Below are 19,438 nucleotides of genomic sequence, written 5' to 3' on the forward strand. Positions count from 1 at the left end.
CCAGTGAGGAAACCATCTGTTTCCTGATCTAGCACTGGGTGCCCAAGGTGGTCCCTAGGGGAAGGTGGGGGCAGGTTGGGGAGACCCTCCTAGAGGCTAGAAGAAGGCAGAAGGCATGAGACCAGGGTAGAGTGGGCAGTCCTGCTGGCTGGACCCCTCCCTACTCCTGCCTGCCAAGTCTGCCAGCTCTCTTCTCGGTCCACCGTGGGGTGGGTCCAGGCTTGGGTCTCTCTCCTCACTGAAGTTTTGTCTGCCACCAGCATTAGCTGTAGCCACAAGCAAATTGTACCCACACACAATTTATTTTTCAGATACAGAAACTGAGAAGCAGGGAAGGAAAGGGACTTTCCCAAGATTACACAGCAAGAAGGAAGCATTTGAGAATAATGATGATCACTGACACTGAAATGCTTCTTACTATGTTCCTAAGGGCTTTATATGTAATCCTTTAAAGACTCACAAAACCGTAGTGGAACAGGCCTGCTGCTATCACGATCCACATGCTGCAGATGGTGATGCTGGAGCACAGAGAGGTTAAGCAACTCGTTTCAGGTCGCTCAGCTTCCAAGTCAAGGAGCTGGGATCCAAAGAGCGACACCCAAGCTCATGACCACTAGGATAGACTGTCTCTCTGGATGGAAGCACAGTGCAGGGAAGGCTGTTCTGGCAGGCCTCAGCCCGGTAGACTAGGATGGGCTTCAAGGGTCGGTTGGAACAGGAGAAGAAAGTAAAAGGGCCTGTTAGGAGGCTGAGGCAGTGAAGGGAGACACAGGATGAGCTGTGTTTGGCGGGCAGCAGGCAGAAAGAATTTTACCCTTTCTCAGTGGCTGCCTTGTTAGCCTGTTCTGTTGACCCAAACTGCCCTACCTCTGGATGAGATCCTAGGCATATCTCAGAGCTTGTTCAGTCACTTTTGGGCTTTATCTTATTTTTTAGGTATTAAAATAGTCAGGTCTAATAGCAAAGCTCTAAGCTCTAGTCAAAGCTTCTCCTCTCCCCCAGCTCAAGTCTGCCTTAAATTCAAAGACCTATATAGCAGGAGGAGGCACGGTGGGCTTTTCCTCTAAGACCCCAGTTTGGTCTGCTCTCCCCTTGCCCTTTCCCCCACTAGTTGCCTCTGGTTTCTCCAGGGCTGGAGCTTGAAGCAGGGAGGAGGGAGAGGTAACAAGGTAAGTCTGGCTTGGCCGGTTCAGGTGTCCTCAGGAGAGTCTATGTTCTCAGGTGGGTTAGGTGAGTGCCTGGGGGCCTGGCTCTTTCTCCTTAGGGGCATTTTTGTGGGTTCCTCCAAGAGCCTGCATCACTAGGGATGTCCCACCTGCAGTTCCTACCTGGGCAAAGCACCCCCTGGATGGCACTCACAACACCCCTTCAGCACCCGTCACTGGGGGTCCACCCAACATGAAGTCTTCTGATAGGATCACGTGCACCTTCCTTATTATTCCTCCCCACCCCAACCCTCTTGGGGCTGGATCCTAATTCAAAATGACCTCAAACCAGCCGCCTTCTCCAAGGTTCCCCCTGGGACCCCAGGAAACATTCTTGCATCCTGGCCCCCAAATGCTGGGAGTGCGGACTGTCCCCAAAGCAGCTCGGTCCCTGCCTGCCTTGTGGAAACAGGGGACTCAAGCCAGCCTCTCACCTTTGTCCCTAGTCGCCTCACCTCCCAAATCCCAGCGGACACATGCCATGCTCCCGTGCTCTCTGAAGCTCCCTCACTTGGCTTGAGGCTAGGGAGTGATGCCAACTGTCTCTAAAGACAGTTCCCTCTCCAACCCCACCTCCCACATGGCTTCTTAGCCCCACCGCCTGGGAGGGCTGAGGGGCCAGGAGCATTTTTGTCCAGCTCCTCTGCAAGGCTACCCTTTGGAAGCGGGGTACTTGGTATCCATTGTCCCTAGCTTTGGGGTCTGGACTGGCGCGGGCAGCAGGGCTGAGGAAGAAGGGAGGGATCGGAGTGGCTTTTCCATTCCGGGGTCAGTGAGTCATCACGCTGGGGACTAGCTGGGAAGGGCTGAGTCAAAGACAAGGTGCAGGGTTCAGGCCCCTGTCAGGGAGGGTGGTGAGTCAGGCAGCTGTGGGGAGTGCCAGTTTGCAGTCCGGAGTTTGGTTTTGAGCGTGGAGTTTGAGGGCATCACATGGCGATGCAGCAGAGTGGTTGAAAGCACGGACGTTGAAGTTGGGGCTTTTGGATTTCAGTCGCAGCTCCACAAGTTAGCACTGCCTGGAGCAAGTGACCCAACTTGTCTCTCCAGTTTCCTTGGCTGTACCACGGGAGGGTTAAGGCCGGAATGAAACTCCAGTGGGCAGCTCAGAGCCTGGCCCGTGGAGCCCTCAGCAGAGTTCCCTGCAATCCCACGAGGAAGGGAGTTATTACTCTTCTCCTCCATTTTATAGATGGGGAAACGGAGGCACAGAAGAGATGAGCAATGTGCCCAGGGTCCCACTCAGGCAGGCAGTCCAGCTCCAGTGATTGGGCCCTCACCTACTAGGCGACACAGGGAGGATGCTGGTATGGTGGGTAAGTATGACTGCATGGGTTCAAACCCCACGTCTACCACGTAGGGATTTTTGAGCAAGTTACTTTGCCTTTCTGAGTTCAGTTCCCTCATCTATATGTTGTGGGTACTGTGCTCTCTAGATTGTGAGGATTTAATGAGTCAGTCCTTGTGAAGTCCACTCTGTATGCATTAGTTATCCTTAGAGTCATTCTAAGTTGGAAAAGACAATTAGGGGAAGCCCTCTCCTCCATTTTACAGAAGAGGTTACAGAGGCCCAGAGAGGGTGATTGACCAGCCTGAGATCACACAGCCGGCAGAGCTCAGACTTGTCCACTGTTTTTCTACCATCGTTAAGCTGTTACACGGGAGGAGGGCATCCAGAATTGGTGAGCAGAAGGCTAGAACTCCGGGGCGGGAAGTCAGAGGAGTGGTTGACTCTGGCTACATAGATCGGGAAGATGACCCTTCTTACCCACGTGGTGCTTGAACAAAACCCTTTCTGACCCATCATGTTCAGTCCTCCCAAGGAACCGTGCCAAGCAGCGAGTCCTGGCCTCTTTTAATGCTGAGGAACACCGAGGCCTTGAGAGGGGAGTGTCCTGGCCACCTGAACCTGGACAAGGGTCTCTTCACAGTGCCTGAGTTGTGAAAGGCAGGCAGGCGATTAGCAAGGGAGGGGGCCAGGGATGGGGAGGGCAGCAAGCCTCAGGACGCTACTGCCTGGAAACCGAGCTGTGTGCCTGCGAGGACTGCCTAGGGAGCCAGTGAGATGACAATCACCGTAATGAGTCCCTGTGGGGACAGAGTCCACGTGTGCCTCTTCCAAAGTGTGTCCTATTTCCTGGCTCGCAGATGGGAGTATCGGAGCCTTAACAGAGAACCCCTAGGGACCTCCAAGTCCACCCCAAAAGAGCATGTCGCTCGTCGGCAGGGGGCCTCGGCATTATGACACAGCACTGAGAACCCCTGCCACCTGCTCTGTCCCATTTCCATCAGCCCACCTTGGCTCTGCATAAATGTTTCCCAGACCCTCTGGCTCATAAAGGCTGATGGCTGACGGCTGTCATTTAAATGCAGGCTCATGTCTTTGTCACACACTGAGCTCATTTTTGGAAGAGACAGAGAAGAATTTGGTCTTTTGCTCTAATGATCACATCCCGTCTAGAGACCAGGGAGGGACCTGTTCCCACCCAGTTTCAACTCACACTGGCTGTGCTCCTCCCGTGTGACTGCCGGCTACTAGCAGCTTTACGTCCATCCAGGAATCTCATTGTTCTAAAGAGATTTCAGACGTTTGGGGAAGGAGCAAGATGTAGGTGAATGAGAGATCTGGGTTACTGTCCAAGTACACGAGGTTTTGTCTTTTAGTTATAACTTTGCTATTGATTTTTAACTTCTACATGATCTGTGATACCAACTTCTTGAAATTTATTGGGACTTGCTTTATGTCCTACTACATGATATTCATGATCATTTTTGGAAATCTTCGATGTGTGTTTGAAAGTAACACGTCAGATGCAGGATTCTATATATGCTGTTTGTTTTTCTGCTGTTTGTGGCTTGCTCCTTTGTATGTTTTGTAATTTGGGATTGAGAGCTCATGTTAACAACGGTTTTATCTGTGAGTATCCCACGTGGCCTTTACTATGGGAATGTCCCTCCAGAGAGGGACATGCTCTGTGGGTGTAACTCACCCCACATTTGCTTTTTATATTAATTTCCAGACTTAGGAGTTCTGGGACTGTGTGGGCAATGCAAATCCAAACCTCAAATTTTGTCTGAGGGAAGGTCTACAGTTATAATTTCTCAAGAGAGACTTCATTTTTATTTTTCCCACAGAGCCAAAAATGAGCCAACTTCTTTGACAACTCCTTCTGCTTTTTGCAAAAGGATGGTTTTTTTCGTTTTTGTTTTTTCCCCACTTGCTCTTTCACTGAGGATGCGGGTCCAGCTTTACTCAGGTGTCTTGGTTCCAAATCTCTCTTGGAAGGGGCCCAAGGCCTTGTCTCCCATCCCTACATAGATGTGAGATCCAAGCTTCTTGGTTACCAAGATTGGCCAAGGCCAACACCTCCCCACCCCGTCCCCGTGCCACCCACCCTGCGGGGCAGCCTAAGGCTCCGCATCTGCTTGTCACCCTGATTTTGGCTTCCTCTTTGTTTGTTTTTGGTCCCCGGGGCTTTCTTTACTCTCTTGGAAGCTCAGTCGGGTGTCTCAAAGAATGTTCTATTTTCTTTAGTATCTCGAAGTATTGTGTTGAGCAGCTGGCTCTTCAGAAGCTTCTATCCATCACGCCTGAGACCTGGGTTCCACTCTTCTGCTTCTGAGCGGCGCTGGCAAGCCCCCTGCCCCTCCTCCTCACCTGTCTGATGGGGTTCATCATCGCCCCAGCCACCTGCCTCACAACCTCACCCAGATGAAAGGCAGGAAATTGGGAGGGTAGGGGTGGCAGGCGGGGGCTGGATCTCCCAGTGGCCTCAGCAGCTAAGCACCTAAGTCCTCATCCTGGTCCTTCCAGGATGTCTGCTGACCAGTCATCTCAGAGCTGAGGTGCACCTGGGGGCAAAGACTCTTCAGCAAAGGGACAGATTTCTCCAGCAGCACCTGGGAGGGCAGGAGTCTCAAATCTCTGGATGAAAATTCCTCCTGGCCCCTCTGTCGGATTCGCACCCAAGGTGTCCCAAACTGCACTCAGCTTCACCCAGGCTGACTCCTCTGCCGGTCCCCCAGCCTGTGATGCCAACACCCACTCATATGCCTACACCAGATACCCAGGAGGTTTTCAGAGGGCCCCTCTCACAGCACTCAAAGCCAATCACCAAATCCGCAATATTCTAAATCTCTCTGGCCACTTCCTGTCAACCCCACCTCCTCGGCCACGTCCAGGTCTCATCATAGCTCACGAGGTGATTTCAAGTCCCGGCCCTTGTCCCTCCTCTGACTCTCAGAGGCTCAGATGTCTGGAGGCCAGGACGCCCGCTCACCCGCTGCTCCCTTCCAGTCCCCACCCTGTGGTGGGGCTATCCTTGTGGGGCCTCTCCCAGCCAGAGGCCTTTGTGAAGTGTGAACCCTCAGAAGCCAGCAGCCTGAACAAGGCGGGTGCAGATGGGCACACAGGCTTGGGATCTGGTTGAGGGGGGCTCGGCATTTAGATGCTGCCACTCTGACCCACCCCCTTCACCTCAGGTACAGCTTAACAAGGACAGAAAAACCATTACACTTTCAGCTTCTATGAAATGACTGAATAATTTTGCACAATTGTCATTCTCATCCCTTCTCAATCTCTACTCTCTACACCTTGCCCCAAATCCTGAGCTTCACCCCATGGCTGACCCGCACTCCTGGTGACGCCCAGGAATGGGGCGAGGGACGTGGGTGGGGGGACGGGTCAGGCACTGCCTGGCAGACAAGCCCCACGACGCCAGCACCGCATGTACGGCACCCTCACTGACCTCAGACGGGCACGTCGGGCTCCCTGAGCCGAGCTGCGTGGTCTTGCCCCGTCCTCGTCACGAACTCTCCCATCCACCTTAAGGAGCTGCCCTGGTCACACTCATTCATCTGCAACTAATAGGCAGACATAGCTGCTAAGAGATGGCAGCAGGACTCATGATAAGGGACAGTCGTGACACTAATCCCTGAACGCACCTGCCTCCCCAGGGCAGCCCCCGTGTTCTCAATCCCAGAGAGCTGGGCAGGGGCGGGGGGCAAAGTCATGTGCTGGAGGGAAGTCCCCCTCCACTGTGCCACTTGGGGCAAAGGAATTTCTTCAACCCCCCGGCCCCCCTCCGTGACACTGGCTCATCACTGGAGGCCGCACTGGTCACCGGGGAGGGTGGGAGGGGTGGGGGGGGGATGGGAGAGTGCTCACCAGTGTTGCTGTTGCTTAACTAAGTACCTACCGAATGAGGATGTCTGGAGAACAGAGCACTGAGCCAGGCAAGACGACAAGGTGGAAGCAAGGTACGGGTGCACGTGGAGTAGGTGCCACGGAGGTCAGCCCTGACTCCACACTGGGTCCCACCCCCCTCACCCACCTTCCCATCTCCCTGCCCGGCTTCTGCACAGAGACCAGTCTCGGACAGAGACACGCTCTTCTTTGACCAGGGCCAGCTGGATGAGTCACACTGGTGCCCCACGTCTACCGCTCAGCCGCTCCCAAGCCTCACTGACCGCATTAGTAAGGAAGACCCGAGCTTGGTGACGGAAAAAGACGAATCAAGGGTCCACGTGCCGGGCCCTGAGCTGCGGCTCTTGCGTAGCGAGACGGGGCACGGAGCGGGGGCTCAGGCGGGGAGCTCTCCCCGGATAGAGTGGTGGGGAGGACTTTAGACTCGCTCCTCAGGGCAGTGGGCTTCCTGAAGGCTCTGGCAGGGCTGCCAGGCCCCTGCGGCATCTGCATCATGTGGAAGAGCGGGGGGAGGTGCAGGGCAAGTGCCGCAGATCAGGGAGGTTTTGCCAAAGGAGTCGGGGTCAGGACAGGTGAGATGGGGGTGCAGGGTGGGGAGACCTCTGAGAGGCGAGCCTTGGGGGTTTCACAACAAGGGGGTGAGAGTGGTGGGGAAGGGGAGGGCTGGAAGGCGACACCTGGTGACACCTGTTCCAGGCCTGGCAAACGGGTGGCTGTGGAGGGACGGAGGTGCCGCTCACGGACATGGGCGGAGTGGCAAACCCTTGAGGAAGGCATGGGAATCTGCGGGGTCTGCTGCTTTTGGATCCCTGTGGGCGTCCAACGGGCTCCCCAAGGCTGCTCGTCTCATCAGAGGAGGCACACGAGCGCCCAGAAAACAGATGTTTCTCTGAGCTGCAGCAGCTTGTTAGCAAGGGCTACTACCGACAAGGGTAGCCCGTGCCCCCAACCCTGGCCTGCTCCTTCCCAGGCCCTGTGATGACTGGCTGGCTAGGGATCCAGTTCCCGGGGCCCCCTCTCTGCGGGTGCTGTGACTCCAACTGGGGGGCGGACAGTGGCGGGAGCCCCACCCCTCCCACGTGCCCGCTGACCAGGTAGTCTCCGGGTTCCAAGAAGCAGCGCGTGCCGCAGCTTACCTGTGTAGGGGGTTCCCCTCAAGCCCATCTCCCCACGAGGTGGACATGGGGTGGGAGGCGGGGAGCTTAGAATCTGGCCGGAGCGCTGGCCTGCCACCGCTGAGGGCCAGGGGCCCCCTCTCCTCGCTGCACCCGCACCAGGAGAGGCATGGCCTGAGCTTTCTGAAGACCACAGTCCCAGCCGGAAGAAATGAGACAGACCCGGGGCTAGACCTTAGCTTCGGAATGTGACAATTTATTTGGGGGGGGCAAAAGAGGCTTTTCGTGCCCCCTTCCTGGCATTGATACGATATTGAAGAGCAGCAGAACGAAACATACAAGACAGAGTAATCAGCACAGACGCCCCTCCCCCGGCCCAGAAACAACCGAACCCGGCACGACAGAACCAAAAGCCACACCCAACACAAGGCGTCTTCTCCACCTGCAACCTTTGGGAGAGGGGCCTGTGGCCTGGGGACCCAGCCCCACGCTGAGGCAGCATCCCCATCTCCGGTCTCCTGCTCACCCTACTAGTTTCCTGTCTTGAACCACTGGAGGCAAAGTTTAGCCAGCTGGGAGCTGGATGGTTGAACCACAGACGAAGGCAACGACACTTCATTTTTAAAATGAGAGAGAGAAAAAAGAGACAGTGCCCCTCCCCAAATATAGAGCTATATATGTATATTTTATATATATAGAATTCATTCGTGCACAATTCATTAAATGAGCTTTTCAAAAATTAAAAAAAATTATAAGATACATTTCTTTAGGCCTTTGTGTTTTTAAATTAAAACCAACAACAAGAAGTCTCCATCTCTACTCCGCCCTACAGCAGGGGGAAGACCCAGAACCCTTGGTTCCTTCTACTGTGGCCTCTTGCAAGGGGGTCCCTCGTTAGACCACCAGCCCCCCTCTGCCTAGCCAGAGCTCTGCATACAGTAGGCGCTCAGTCACTGTTGGAGTGGGGTGCTGACTCCTTCAAGGCGGGATGGGGGACCCCACAGGCCTGGGAAGTGGGTGCCTCAGTCTCCACCCAGCCTGTCCCCCCTATTTTGGAGTCTTGGTGACTATCAGCAAGACAGGGTCAGGCTGGGGACACCCCCTCTCCTAGAGTTTTAGCCCCTAATTCTGGGCTTTCTGAATCTGAGAGGAGATGCAGACAGAGACAAAACGAAAACCTTTAAACACTTTTCTTTCTTTCTTTTTTCAAAAGTGATTCCTTAAACCATACAAGCCCTCAAGAGGCTGCCTTGGGCTAGTGCATGGGAGCCTGGAAGTGGAACTGACCAGGCGGGTTCCACTGTCCAGCGTGGGCCAAGTGCAAAAAAAACCAAAAAAAAAACCAAACCAAAAACAACCAACAAAACCCCCAAAGGTAGAAAAGGCGGTGCGTCCACTTGGGTCCACCCAGAGGCTAGAAAGGCTGGTGGCAGCCCAGCTCCCCGAGCTAACGGTTTCCTCCTCTGGGCTGACTCCTCACCCGGGACCGCCTGGCTCAGGGGTACCCCCTGGCTTTGCAGTGGCTCCAAGGCCCAGGTCCCCACCTTTTAAAGAGGCTTCCCCCAAAAGGCCAGAGCAGCTGGGCTCTTCGCTCCAGTGAAGCAGCTTTGCCTCTCAGAGCCCCAGTTTCCTGGTCTTGTAAGTGGGGTGACCCCTTCCACTCTGCCTGCCTCACACTGAGGTTGGGGACTTGATCATCACCTCTTTCCAGAGCAGACGAAGGCTGAAGCCCATTTTGACCCTGACCGCTTTGCAGGGTGAGAATGAAACGGGACTGTGGGACGCTAGAGGCCCCAGTGCCAGCAACCTCGACCACCACCTAATCTTCAGCAGCTGCCTGGACACCAGCAGTGCTTTATGAAAAAGCTGTGTCGCCCAATACACCCATTTCACAGAAGGGCAAACTGAGGATCTGGGAGGGGAATGAGACAGGAATGGGTCCCAACTTCCCACCTCAAACCAGAGACACCAGACCTCATCTGTTTCCTATGACATGGGGGTGGGGAGAGGGTGGCATCAGGGGGAGATGACCCCAGCCACTACTGAACATGGGAGAAGATCCGGCTTTGAGGGGTATTTCACATATAAAAATAAAGCAAACCAGACTGCAACTTCTGCTTGGTAATAGGCAAACGGAAAAGCAGCAATGGGGGAGGAAGGGCCCATGGGAGGCTGATCTGTGCAAGCGTGTGCTGGGGGGCTGTGGGACCCTGCTCAGAGCCACCCTGGGAGAGAGGTAAGGAGGGCTCCGCTTGCGCTTGACCAGGTGCCCACTCAGGCCCTCAGGGGAGCTGCCCACCTGGGAGCAGTGTGCATGCGTGCCTCTGCGTGGGCTGGGGCAGGGCTGCACAGCTGGGGGTCGAGGGCAGCACCCTCCCTGTGAAAAGAGAAGGGGCAGGCACTCCCTCTCCCTACAGCTACCCCCAACCCCCTCTGATCACCACCTAATACTCTCCCAGTCCATAGCTCCTGTCTTCCTGAAGCTTGCATCCCCTACCTGGCCAGGGAAGCTCGGGGGTGTCTTGGTCATTGGGGCGATGGGGAGGGAGATTCCTCCACGGGGTGGCGGTGGAGGGACCATATGGCCCACCCAACAGGCTGGCAAAGAAATGGAGGAAAGCAAGGAACCCAACTGTACCTACTCACCAGCCTTCCTGGAGAAAGTCACCAACGATGGGTCCCGGTGATGGTGGGACCCCTGTTGACTCTTACGTCCCCTAATCTCAGCTCTATCTGCCTGGCCCCTGCAGCTTCTGGCAAGTTCCCTTGGGATCAGGGGTCATCCTTCCCCTCAAGCGGGGACAGGTGTGGAGTCTGGGCCCAGCGCAGGAGGGAGGGAGGGCTTACCTTGCCTCGGGCCAAGGAAGGAGGGCAGTTGCTGTGCCTGGGAGCCTCCCAGCTGGGCCTGGGCCTCTATCCACGTTCCTAACATTGCCGCCTCACCTGTGCAATCACTGCGTTACTAGTTTTTCTTTAAATATCTCTTTCTCCCCACCCCCCCAAACCCCATAGGAATCCCACAATATTTTTTTCTATTTCTTTTTTTCCCCTCTTTTTTTGTGTTTTTTTTTTCTGTTTTTTGCAAAACTAATTCTTTCACTTTCCTGTCATAAAATCACCTCTGAAAACACAACTTCTTTACAAAAAAAGTCACGAATGACACGGACTCTCAGGAAAACACATTTCTATGGTCTCTGGAAACACCTGTAACTGGCACCCAGGTGGACACTCACCTGGGGTGGGGGTCGGGGGGGGAAATCCCCTCTAAGGACAGAGGAGAAATACCAGCCCTTATTTGGGGGGAAGCCAATTGGCACTTGGACGGCCACAGAGCCAACACAAAGGGCGGGGGGGGGAGGGGTCCAGGAGCACCAGTCCCCCAAACCCTGTGACGGCCCCCGTTCTACATCCTGGGACGGGGAGGGTTAGGGGCCCTGCCACAATCCCTGGCGGGGAGATTCGGAAGAAACAGTCCTCCCGTGCTTAGGACCAAGGCGTTCGTTTCCGAACTGGAATTCCCTTTCTGCCATCATGGCTCTCAGCCCACACACCAGGAAGCCACCTTGAGCCACGTGCAAGGACCCGCCACTCATGGCAAACTGAGTCCGGGCAGCGCCTCAGGGCTGGCCAGCAGGGCTGTCTCCCCTGCCCACCAGACCCCTGGTCCCGCACGTGCCTGCTCTCCTGAAGGACACAGGCCCCCTCTTCCATCCCCCCCCGCTTCGGCCACCCTGCCCTCCCAGTGCCCAGCCTAAAACTGGGGTTTTGGTCTCTGCCACTGGCATGGACACCTCAGCTCCCTGGCAGCAGAGGAAAGAGAAGCTGCCCAGGGCACCAGAGGTCTCGAGCTGCTTCAGGCCGGCTGGGCTGTGAGAAAGCCTGGGCGGTCAGAAGCAAGAGAGAGGGGGCCGGAGACCCTCGGAACGGTGTCCAGGCTTCCTACTCCCCCCGAACACACAGGAGGAAGAGGAAGCTTGGGACGGGGGTCTCCCCTCTGCCTCGGTCCCCACCATGCCACGTCTGACCGCCCCAAAGGAGAAGGGCGTGGGATGCGTGTCCCCCGCACACGCGGGCTGGGAGGATCGGCCTCCACAGCAAACTCCTCAGACCTCGGCCAGGTCCCAGGTCCGGCTGATGGCAAGGGAGGGTTCCAGGCCTTTGATCTGACGACCTTACTGTGAGGAACCCTAAAGGGCGCAGCCTCGAGAGCCGGGCCCAGGGGCCAACACACACACGGATCCACGCGGACCCGCCCAGGACGGCAGGCGCACGCGCAAACGGAAGTCCGCGCAGCAGGCTCTTGTAGCACCTTTGGTCGAGAACTGAGGGGCCTTTAGATGCTGGGAGGCCGTGGCAGGTGAGGTCCGTGCCAGTCGCTCCCGCCTCTGAGCGCGGGATGAGGAAAGAGATGGGTGGGTGAGGCCCACGGGGGCCTGCTTGGGTCTCGTCCGAAAGTGGGCCCTGCTCCTGCCGCCCTCAGGGGTGTGGGGGGGGAGGGGCCAAGGCCGCCTTCACCTCAACCTCTGTCCGGGCTTTCCCATCCCTGCCCCTCCTTCCCAGGCATCTGGAGGAAGGAAAGGGACGGTGCCCATGCTGGGAAGGGGTCCCCTATGGGGCCCCAGCAGCTGCCGGGTTAGCACCGAGAAATCAGATGCTGTGCGCGAGAGCTGGAAGCAAGCTGGGGAGAGATGGGATGTGGCGGGGGCAGCTGAACCCCGAGTTCCGGGGCTCCCCAGGAGCCACCCAGCAGGCCCCACCGTGCTTGGGCAGGGAGGGGGCCAAGAGACAAGAGGGAGGACTTCCCAGTGTCCTGGCCCCACCCTAGCCCCACCCCGTTCCAGGACCGCCCCTCCCACTGGGCTTCAGGGGGCTCCAACTGCCCAGCCCCATCCCGGGGTCAACACCGAGCCATTTGAAACAAGCAAAGCACAGGCAGGGTTGTCTGAGGGCGGGGGCGGGGGCGGGAGCAAGAGTAAGACTTTGGGCAGGAGGGCCCCCCAAACCCCCCTCCTTGGTGGAGCCCCTCACTTGCTCTGCCCACTGCTGCCACCCCCCACTGCGGCGCCTGCTACCCCAGCAGCCACCTTCTCGAAATCCTCAGGGTTGCAGAATTCCTTGATAGTGACCGTCAGGAGATTGCTGGTGACATCGGTGACGACCACGTTGGAGCAGGGTGACATCTCAGGGCGCCAGTCTCCAGCCTCGGGCTCTGAGGCGGCGCCGGCAGGCTGAGGGGCCGCGGGAAGGGCCTGGCTGGAAGCCGCAGTGACGTCGGGAGGCGCCCGCTTGCTGGTGGCCGCCGCCTCGGGAGGGATGGACAGGTCAAGCACCTCGGGCTCCCGCCAGTCGGGGGCAGATGGACTCGTGGTCTCGGGGAGCAGCTTGGGGGGCGCGTCATCCGGGTCGGAAGAGGACTGCGGGGTCGGCGAAGGGCAGCCGGAGGAGCTGGAGCTGCGGGCGTCGTACGGGGCACTGGGAGCTGCCAGGAGCAGCCCCTGGCCAGGGGAGGCGGCGATGTCGGCCTTGGTGGCTGGCGGGGGCGGCAGAGGGCCGGGCGGGGGCTTGTTGTACATCGCGAAAGCGCCGAACTTCATGTGGCGGATCTGCGTGCGCAGGATGCTCTCGCTGAACTTCTTGCTCTTGCCGATGACGCGGTTCCGTGAGGGGACTTTGGGGCGGGCAAGGGCCCCGGCCCCCTGCCCGGCGCCGCCTCCGCCCGTGCCCTTGTCGATCACCTTCAGGTTCAGGATGATGCGGTTCCGCTTGGGCTCCCGCGGCTTGACCTTGCGGTTGATGATGCGCACGGTCTCAGAGAAGGGTGAGATGGGCGGGCGCAGGCCGGGGCTGCCCCCCTGGGGGTCTGGGCGGGGCAGGGGGCGGCGGGACATGCGGTGGCAGCGGCGGATGTCCTTCTTGAGCCGGTGCACAGCAGCGCTGGAATGCAGCTTGGGCGAGGAGGCGCTGGCGGTCGGCTTGACCGAGAAATGCACATCACTGATGCGGAGGGCCTCCGCCTGTGCCCGCGCCTGTGGGACAGAGGGAGGCAGTGGCTGAGGGCTCGCCGCCCGCTGACCTCCTCTGGACACCCCTGCACCAGCCACCCACAAGTATGGTCTCAAGAAACCATCCTGAGAGCACTTAAGAAATCAGTGATGCTCGTGACCTTGCCTTAGCGATAAAAGGAAAACAGGTTCAGACGGTGATACAAAGTGTGGAAGGTTGGAGGGCAAGTCAGACCCCCATCCAGGCCCAACTCCAAGATTAACTTTCCAAGTTTGGCCGTGGGTCTGAGGGACAGACAGACGGGTTGGTGGCTGCCCTTGCTGACACAGAGGAGTGTCAATAGCCAGGACACTGCACGGAAAGAAGCCCCTGATCAACCCCCCCCCCCCGGGAGGATCCCAGCCCAGTGCTCCTCCATGGACTAATTTTTGGTGGCAGAAAGGCGAGGGCGACCCCTCCCACCTTCACCCCATACCCCAGCCCTCCGGACCTATCAGCAGATGCCCTGAGCTCCTTTTCTGCCCGTGAACAGGAGGCACCTCCAGCTCACCATCAGCTCTGGGGCAGACCTTGGCCCCTCCTCCTCACTCCCAGCACCCCACTCCCCACCACCCCTGGCCACTTCCCCTCCTGGGTCTGATTCCTCTGACTGCCCAGGGTCTGGGTCTGAGCAAACTGGTGCCAACAGACTCCGAAGCCAGCACCTAAAGCCTGGCTGGCATCCACCCCAGAGAGACATGGGTTTGGTGGGCATGGACTAAGAGGTGGGATCAACCACTTCATAGTCTCTGTGCCAAGATGGCCTGGGGACAGGATGGCTGAGCAGAAGTCTGTGGGGAGCAAGGGATACTGTCCCAGGCTCCTGGGCCCAGCTGTACACACTCCCAGGGGTGAAATCTATAAAGCCCCGCCAGGGCCCTGCAGCAGCTCACCTTCAGTCTCATGGAAGATGCAAGGGTGTGTGTGTGGGGTGTGTGTGTGTGTGTGGCAGGGCCCTCAGAGACTCCAGGTCTAGGGCAAGAGACTCACAAGGTTACGTAAGCCATCCTCCACGACCAGTCCTTCCTTCACTAAGAAAGTACCGATAAGTCACGTGCCAGCTGCTTAGGGCTACGACTATGACCACACACGGCTTCAACCCCTAGGGGGCTGTGCTCCACGCAGAAGACAAGTGACAGGCAATTAGGGGGCAGGGTGATTCAATACAACAGAGGAAGTACAGGGTCCAGAGGAGCACAGATTAGGTCCCAGTTGTGGAGAATGAAGCCTAAGTAGTAAAACCCTGGTCCTTCCTGAGCTGACTGTGCCCCAGGTGGCCTACTGAAGGGGCCCTGCTGAGACAAATGGTGGAGGCAGAGAGAGCCCAGCGATGAGAGGATGGAGTGGCCAAGGGACTGAAAGCAATGGCTGGACAGAGTGTAGAGATGGAGGACCAGTCTGTGTTCTATATAGATACCCTGGTTCCTGGTGGGAAGAGGGACCATTACGTGGTGACTGCCTCCAGCCAGGTGAGCTAGGGGTGGCTGAGAGGAAGAACACATTCCCATGGTCAGTCTGTGAGCTCCCCAAGAGTGGGATCTGTGGTTTAGGGTCTCTCCACCTCCCATCCCCACAGTGCTGGATGCTTGACCAGTACCTGGGAGGTAGCCTGTACACCTCTCAGACAACACTAGACAGTATTTGACCACAACCCCCAGAAGAGGTGTTTGTGGACTTACATGCTGAATCAGCGAGGATGTCATTTAGAATGTAGGAGAGGCACACTTTACTGCCACATGGTCCTCCCAGCCCTGCTGGGGGTTTCCTGGGGTGGCTTAGTTAACCATCCCTCCAGCCACTAGGTGGCAGCACACGTGGGCCCGATCTACCCTGTGCCAGGGCTGCCAGCTCCTCCTGCCCCGAGCCAGTGGAGCCAGGGACTGGTTCCCTCACACCCCTTCCCAGACAAAGGCAGGGGAAAGCCAGCCTTCCCTTGGCATGGCAACAAGGGCTTTTTTGCAGGTTCATCCCCCACGGAGTTTAGGGGATTCCCCACTCTGATCCCCAGGGGTTGGTGGTTATCCTCTCTGCATGCTGTCTGAGCGGGACCTCTGTAAGTATGGTTCTGCTGGAGTCCAGCAGTGATGCATGGTCCCTGGGGACTGGCAAAGAGCGCAGGCAAGGCAAACGCCAGATCCAGGATGAAACCCCGGCTTAGTGGGCCTCCTCTGACCACAGTGTATGTTACCTGGTTAGCACAGTGCCTGGCACACAGCAAGCACTCGAAGAATACTAGACTATCCAAGGGGCGGGGCAGGTGCTTACGAGCAGTAATCCTTTTCTAATGTATGGTTTCCAACCTTTCTACAAAACTATTTCTTACTTTATAATGTCTAAACATTATTATTATTTTTAAAAACGGGCTGGTTCACCCTTCCTCCTCCTCTCTTCTCCCCAGGTTGAGAATTCTTTGAAGGCGGGACCTGGGTCTGCCTGTGGATTAAAACTGGGAACCACAGCCCAAGGCATTTACTGCACTCTGACTGTGTGACAGGCATGGCTCTGAGGGGCTGGCATGTACTATACATAGATAACGTGGAAGGTTAAAGACCTGGACTCTACCACTCACTCTCTGTGACCACGGGCATGTTATTTAACCTCTCTGGCCTCAGTTCTTCTATCTACAAAATGGGGATAATGCAACCTACCTCAGGGGCTCCTGTTCTCTTCAGAATAGTTCCCTGCAGAAAGTGAGTGCTATCTGAGTGTAATCTGTTTACTATACACCTCTTGGTGACCCACAGAGCAATGGGTTCAGACCAAGCTGATCTCCATCACCCCTTGCAAATATCTCTCTCTGTCATGCTACCTGTTTTTAAGGTCCAGATCAAGGTTCTCTCATCTGCCTCTGCATCCCCTGCCCCACCAACTCTACAGCCTTCATAGTTTCCTTTTTGTGTGTGTATGTGTGTGTGTTCATCTCCCTTAACCTGACGTGTACTCTCTGAGGGACAGGGTTAAGAAAAGGAGACATGATGAAGCCAGGAAGCTGGGTGGTGGGAGCTCAGGTAAATCACCTCCCCTCCCTGGGCCTTGATCTTCTCATCTGCAAAATAGGGATAATATTCCCTACTTCATAGGATTGTTGAGAGATTTAAAGGAGATAATCCATGTGGGGGTCAGCACTGTGTTAGGCCCATAGCCAGCTCAGGAGATACAGCTATTAAAAAAGAAAAGCATTTTGTGAATCAATGCTCATGGTCATTACTCACTTCCCCGCTAGAGGGCACTCCAGCTGCACTGAGAGGCTGTCACACAGCCCACTGGCCCTCCAGCTGCTCTGCCCCATCCCTCTGAAGAAGCATCAGGAGTTAAGGTTACTCCACAGATCCCCTAAGATGTGTGTAATTTGGCGACAAGGGTCACAGAAATATGTGATTCTGGAAACCATTATTTCTTTCACTTCTGCACAGTTCTTTTGGGGAGGTGGGGGGCTGCAGAGCCCCCCCAAATTGGGCTTTGAGCCTTTAGGACAAATTGGAGATTCTGAGTTCTGCATTGTGCACAGCCTCGTTTCTGCAGAGTCCTGCCTGCCCTTCCCGTGCCAACTGCCACAAAGTCACAGGCTGTCGGGGTGGGAAGGGGCCCTGAGACAACCTTAGCACTAGTGGTGGTGGGGGAGACTGTGGTTGCCCACGGAGGCCCGCCTGCAGCCTTGCCTGCCACCTTGGGTCATCTCACCTTCCCTTCCCAGACTCTGTTCTTTCTCACTAAAAAAAATAAAATAAACACCAAAAAACCTCTAAGATGGCTTCCTCTGGAGCTAGGTCGCCCTCCCTTGCCGAGGCTAACGTGCCCTGCTTTTACTCTCCCACTCTCCATCCTCATTAGAGCCTCCAGAGACAGCCAGAAGTGGGCAAAACTGAGAACCAGTGGCCCAGCCTGGGTGATAAAACTCAAAGTGAAGTGATTTAAGGTCAAATTCAAGTTAGATCCCTCTGTCAGGAGGGGAGGCATACAGAACAAATCCTGAGAGAGGGAAGCTGCGGGCAGGGAGGCAGGTGCCCCCCCCACCCCACAAAGCCTCTCCCTGTTCCCCACGATGAGGGAGACCAAATTCACTCTCCCCCTGGGTTCTAATTCCAGGCAGAGCCCTACCAGCTCAAGGCTGGGGGAGATGAGGGCTCTCACGTGCAGAAGCCACCCCTCCCTGCCACCCCCTCAGGTGGGCACCCCACCTGCCTCACCCACCCCCTTCCTGTTGGCCTCCCCAGACCCTGGTTTTGTCAGCGAGGATTATCCTTCCCCCTTGTCCCCATTCCCAGGCCCCTCTTGCTGAAGCTGGAGCTGGCCAGGGCCTGCTGCCAGGGGCTCTTCGGGGGCTCACAACCACCCCTTGCCCAGCTGGGGCCCCTCTGGAAAGACCCGCCCGCCTGGGCGGCCGCGGATCTGTCCCTCCCCTGCAGGCCCCGTGTTGCGCCCGGGCTGGGGCCCGAGAGGGGCCTGCTGGGGCTGGGCCAGGTTACCTTCAGGAGGAAAGTTTTGGGTTTGGGTCCCCTCTTCTTGGGCCCATACAGCTCACGCTCCCTCTCCCTGCGGCCGAGAAACGCCAGAGGTTAAAAAGAGCCCCTTCCTGGGCCCCACTCCGCGCTGCCCTCCCCGGCTCTCCCGCTTCCCCGCGCGGCGCCCCAGCCGAGCCTCAGCCCCGCCGCCCCTGCCAGCTTCCCAAACTCACTTCTGCTCGAAGGCTGCAATGAGCCGCGAGTCCAGGATGTTCTCCTCCGGCTCCCAAGTGCTGTACCTGCCGAGTTACGCATGCACAAAATAAAAAAGAAAACCAGGGAGCCAGAGACACATACGAGGGAGCAAATGTGCGCACCCTCCAAGGGAAAAAAAAAAGGCCCCGGTGTGCGCTGCCTCCCTTCCCCCCTCACCCCTGGATCCCGTGACACTCACTTGATGGCCCACCCCTTCCATTTCACCAGGTACTCGATGCGTCCCTGAAAAACAGAGAAGGAAAAAAGGGGGGAGTGGGGGTGGGGAAGATGCGGGGACGCGAGGAGGCGGCTGCGCGGGGGTGGGCGAGAAAGCCCGGGTTAGCAGGACCGCTTCGCCCCGATGGCCCGCGGATCCGGGGACCGGCTGCGGGGCTAGGCGTCCCGCCCTGGGAGGCGGCTAACCTTTCGGATCCGCCGTTTGATGATGGATTCGGCCGCGAAGACCCGCTCGCCCACTGCAGACAGCTCCATCTTGCTCAGCGGCACCCACAGCCCATAATACTCCCTGCTCCCGCGGCCGGTGCTGCACCGCTCGCGCACGCGCCACAGCGCCCAGGCTCGGCGGGCGGGCGCGCGGCGGGGCGCGCGCTCGCGTTCCAGCTGCGGGCCATCACGTGACCCTCTGGGCTGGCGCGCCGTTGCCAGGACCTTCTCCTCCCCCGGGGCGGTTGCTAGGGAAAGTGAGCGCACGCGGGGCGGGGGCGCGCGCTGGTTCTTAAAGGGGCCTAGCCTGGTTGGGGGAACCGGGGCCGGAGGCCGGGAGGGAGATGCTTGGCCTGCGCGAAGCCGGGCTGGGGGCGGTGCAATCTTACAAACACTTTCTCATTCCCCTCTGCATCTTTTCGGCCCCCGCGAGCTGACAACTTCTCCCTCTGAATCCTCCCTTGCAAGTCTCTCCCGGCCCCGGGCGGGGAAGGGCAGTGGAGTCTCTGCAGCCGCTGCTCATCCTTCCAGCAGAAGTTTGCAAACAGTTAAATATGATACAGCAGAAATGCATTTGCTGTTGCCTGGCCAGGCCCTGCGGGAATTTCTTTAAAACATTGCCCCCCACCCCACCCCTTATCCATTATTTATGTATTCGTGGGAGTGTGGTTTTGTAACCAGTTCAGATGAATTAAAACAAAAACGCCACCGCAGGAAAGGGTGGGGGAGGCA

General features: G+C 57.2%; 1 protein-coding gene across 1 annotated transcript; it reads right to left on the reverse strand.

Moving 5' to 3' along the window:
- Positions 1–7,758: 7,758 nt before the first annotated feature.
- Positions 7,759–18,867, reverse strand: CBX6 (chromobox 6). The gene is made up of 5 exons (XM_067698122.1): positions 18,686–18,867; positions 18,462–18,505; positions 18,241–18,306; positions 18,032–18,098; positions 7,759–13,549 (listed from the first exon to the last, which is right to left on the reverse strand). Exons 1-5 carry the CDS (start codon positions 18,752–18,754, stop codon positions 12,548–12,550), a joined length of 1,248 nt encoding a protein of 415 aa, XP_067554223.1. The 5' UTR covers positions 18,755–18,867; the 3' UTR covers positions 7,759–12,547.
- Positions 18,868–19,438: the final 571 nt, after the last annotated feature.

This window comes from Pseudorca crassidens, chromosome 11, assembly GCF_039906515.1.
Source record: "Pseudorca crassidens isolate mPseCra1 chromosome 11, mPseCra1.hap1, whole genome shotgun sequence".
Taxonomy (NCBI): domain Eukaryota; kingdom Metazoa; phylum Chordata; class Mammalia; order Artiodactyla; family Delphinidae; genus Pseudorca; species Pseudorca crassidens.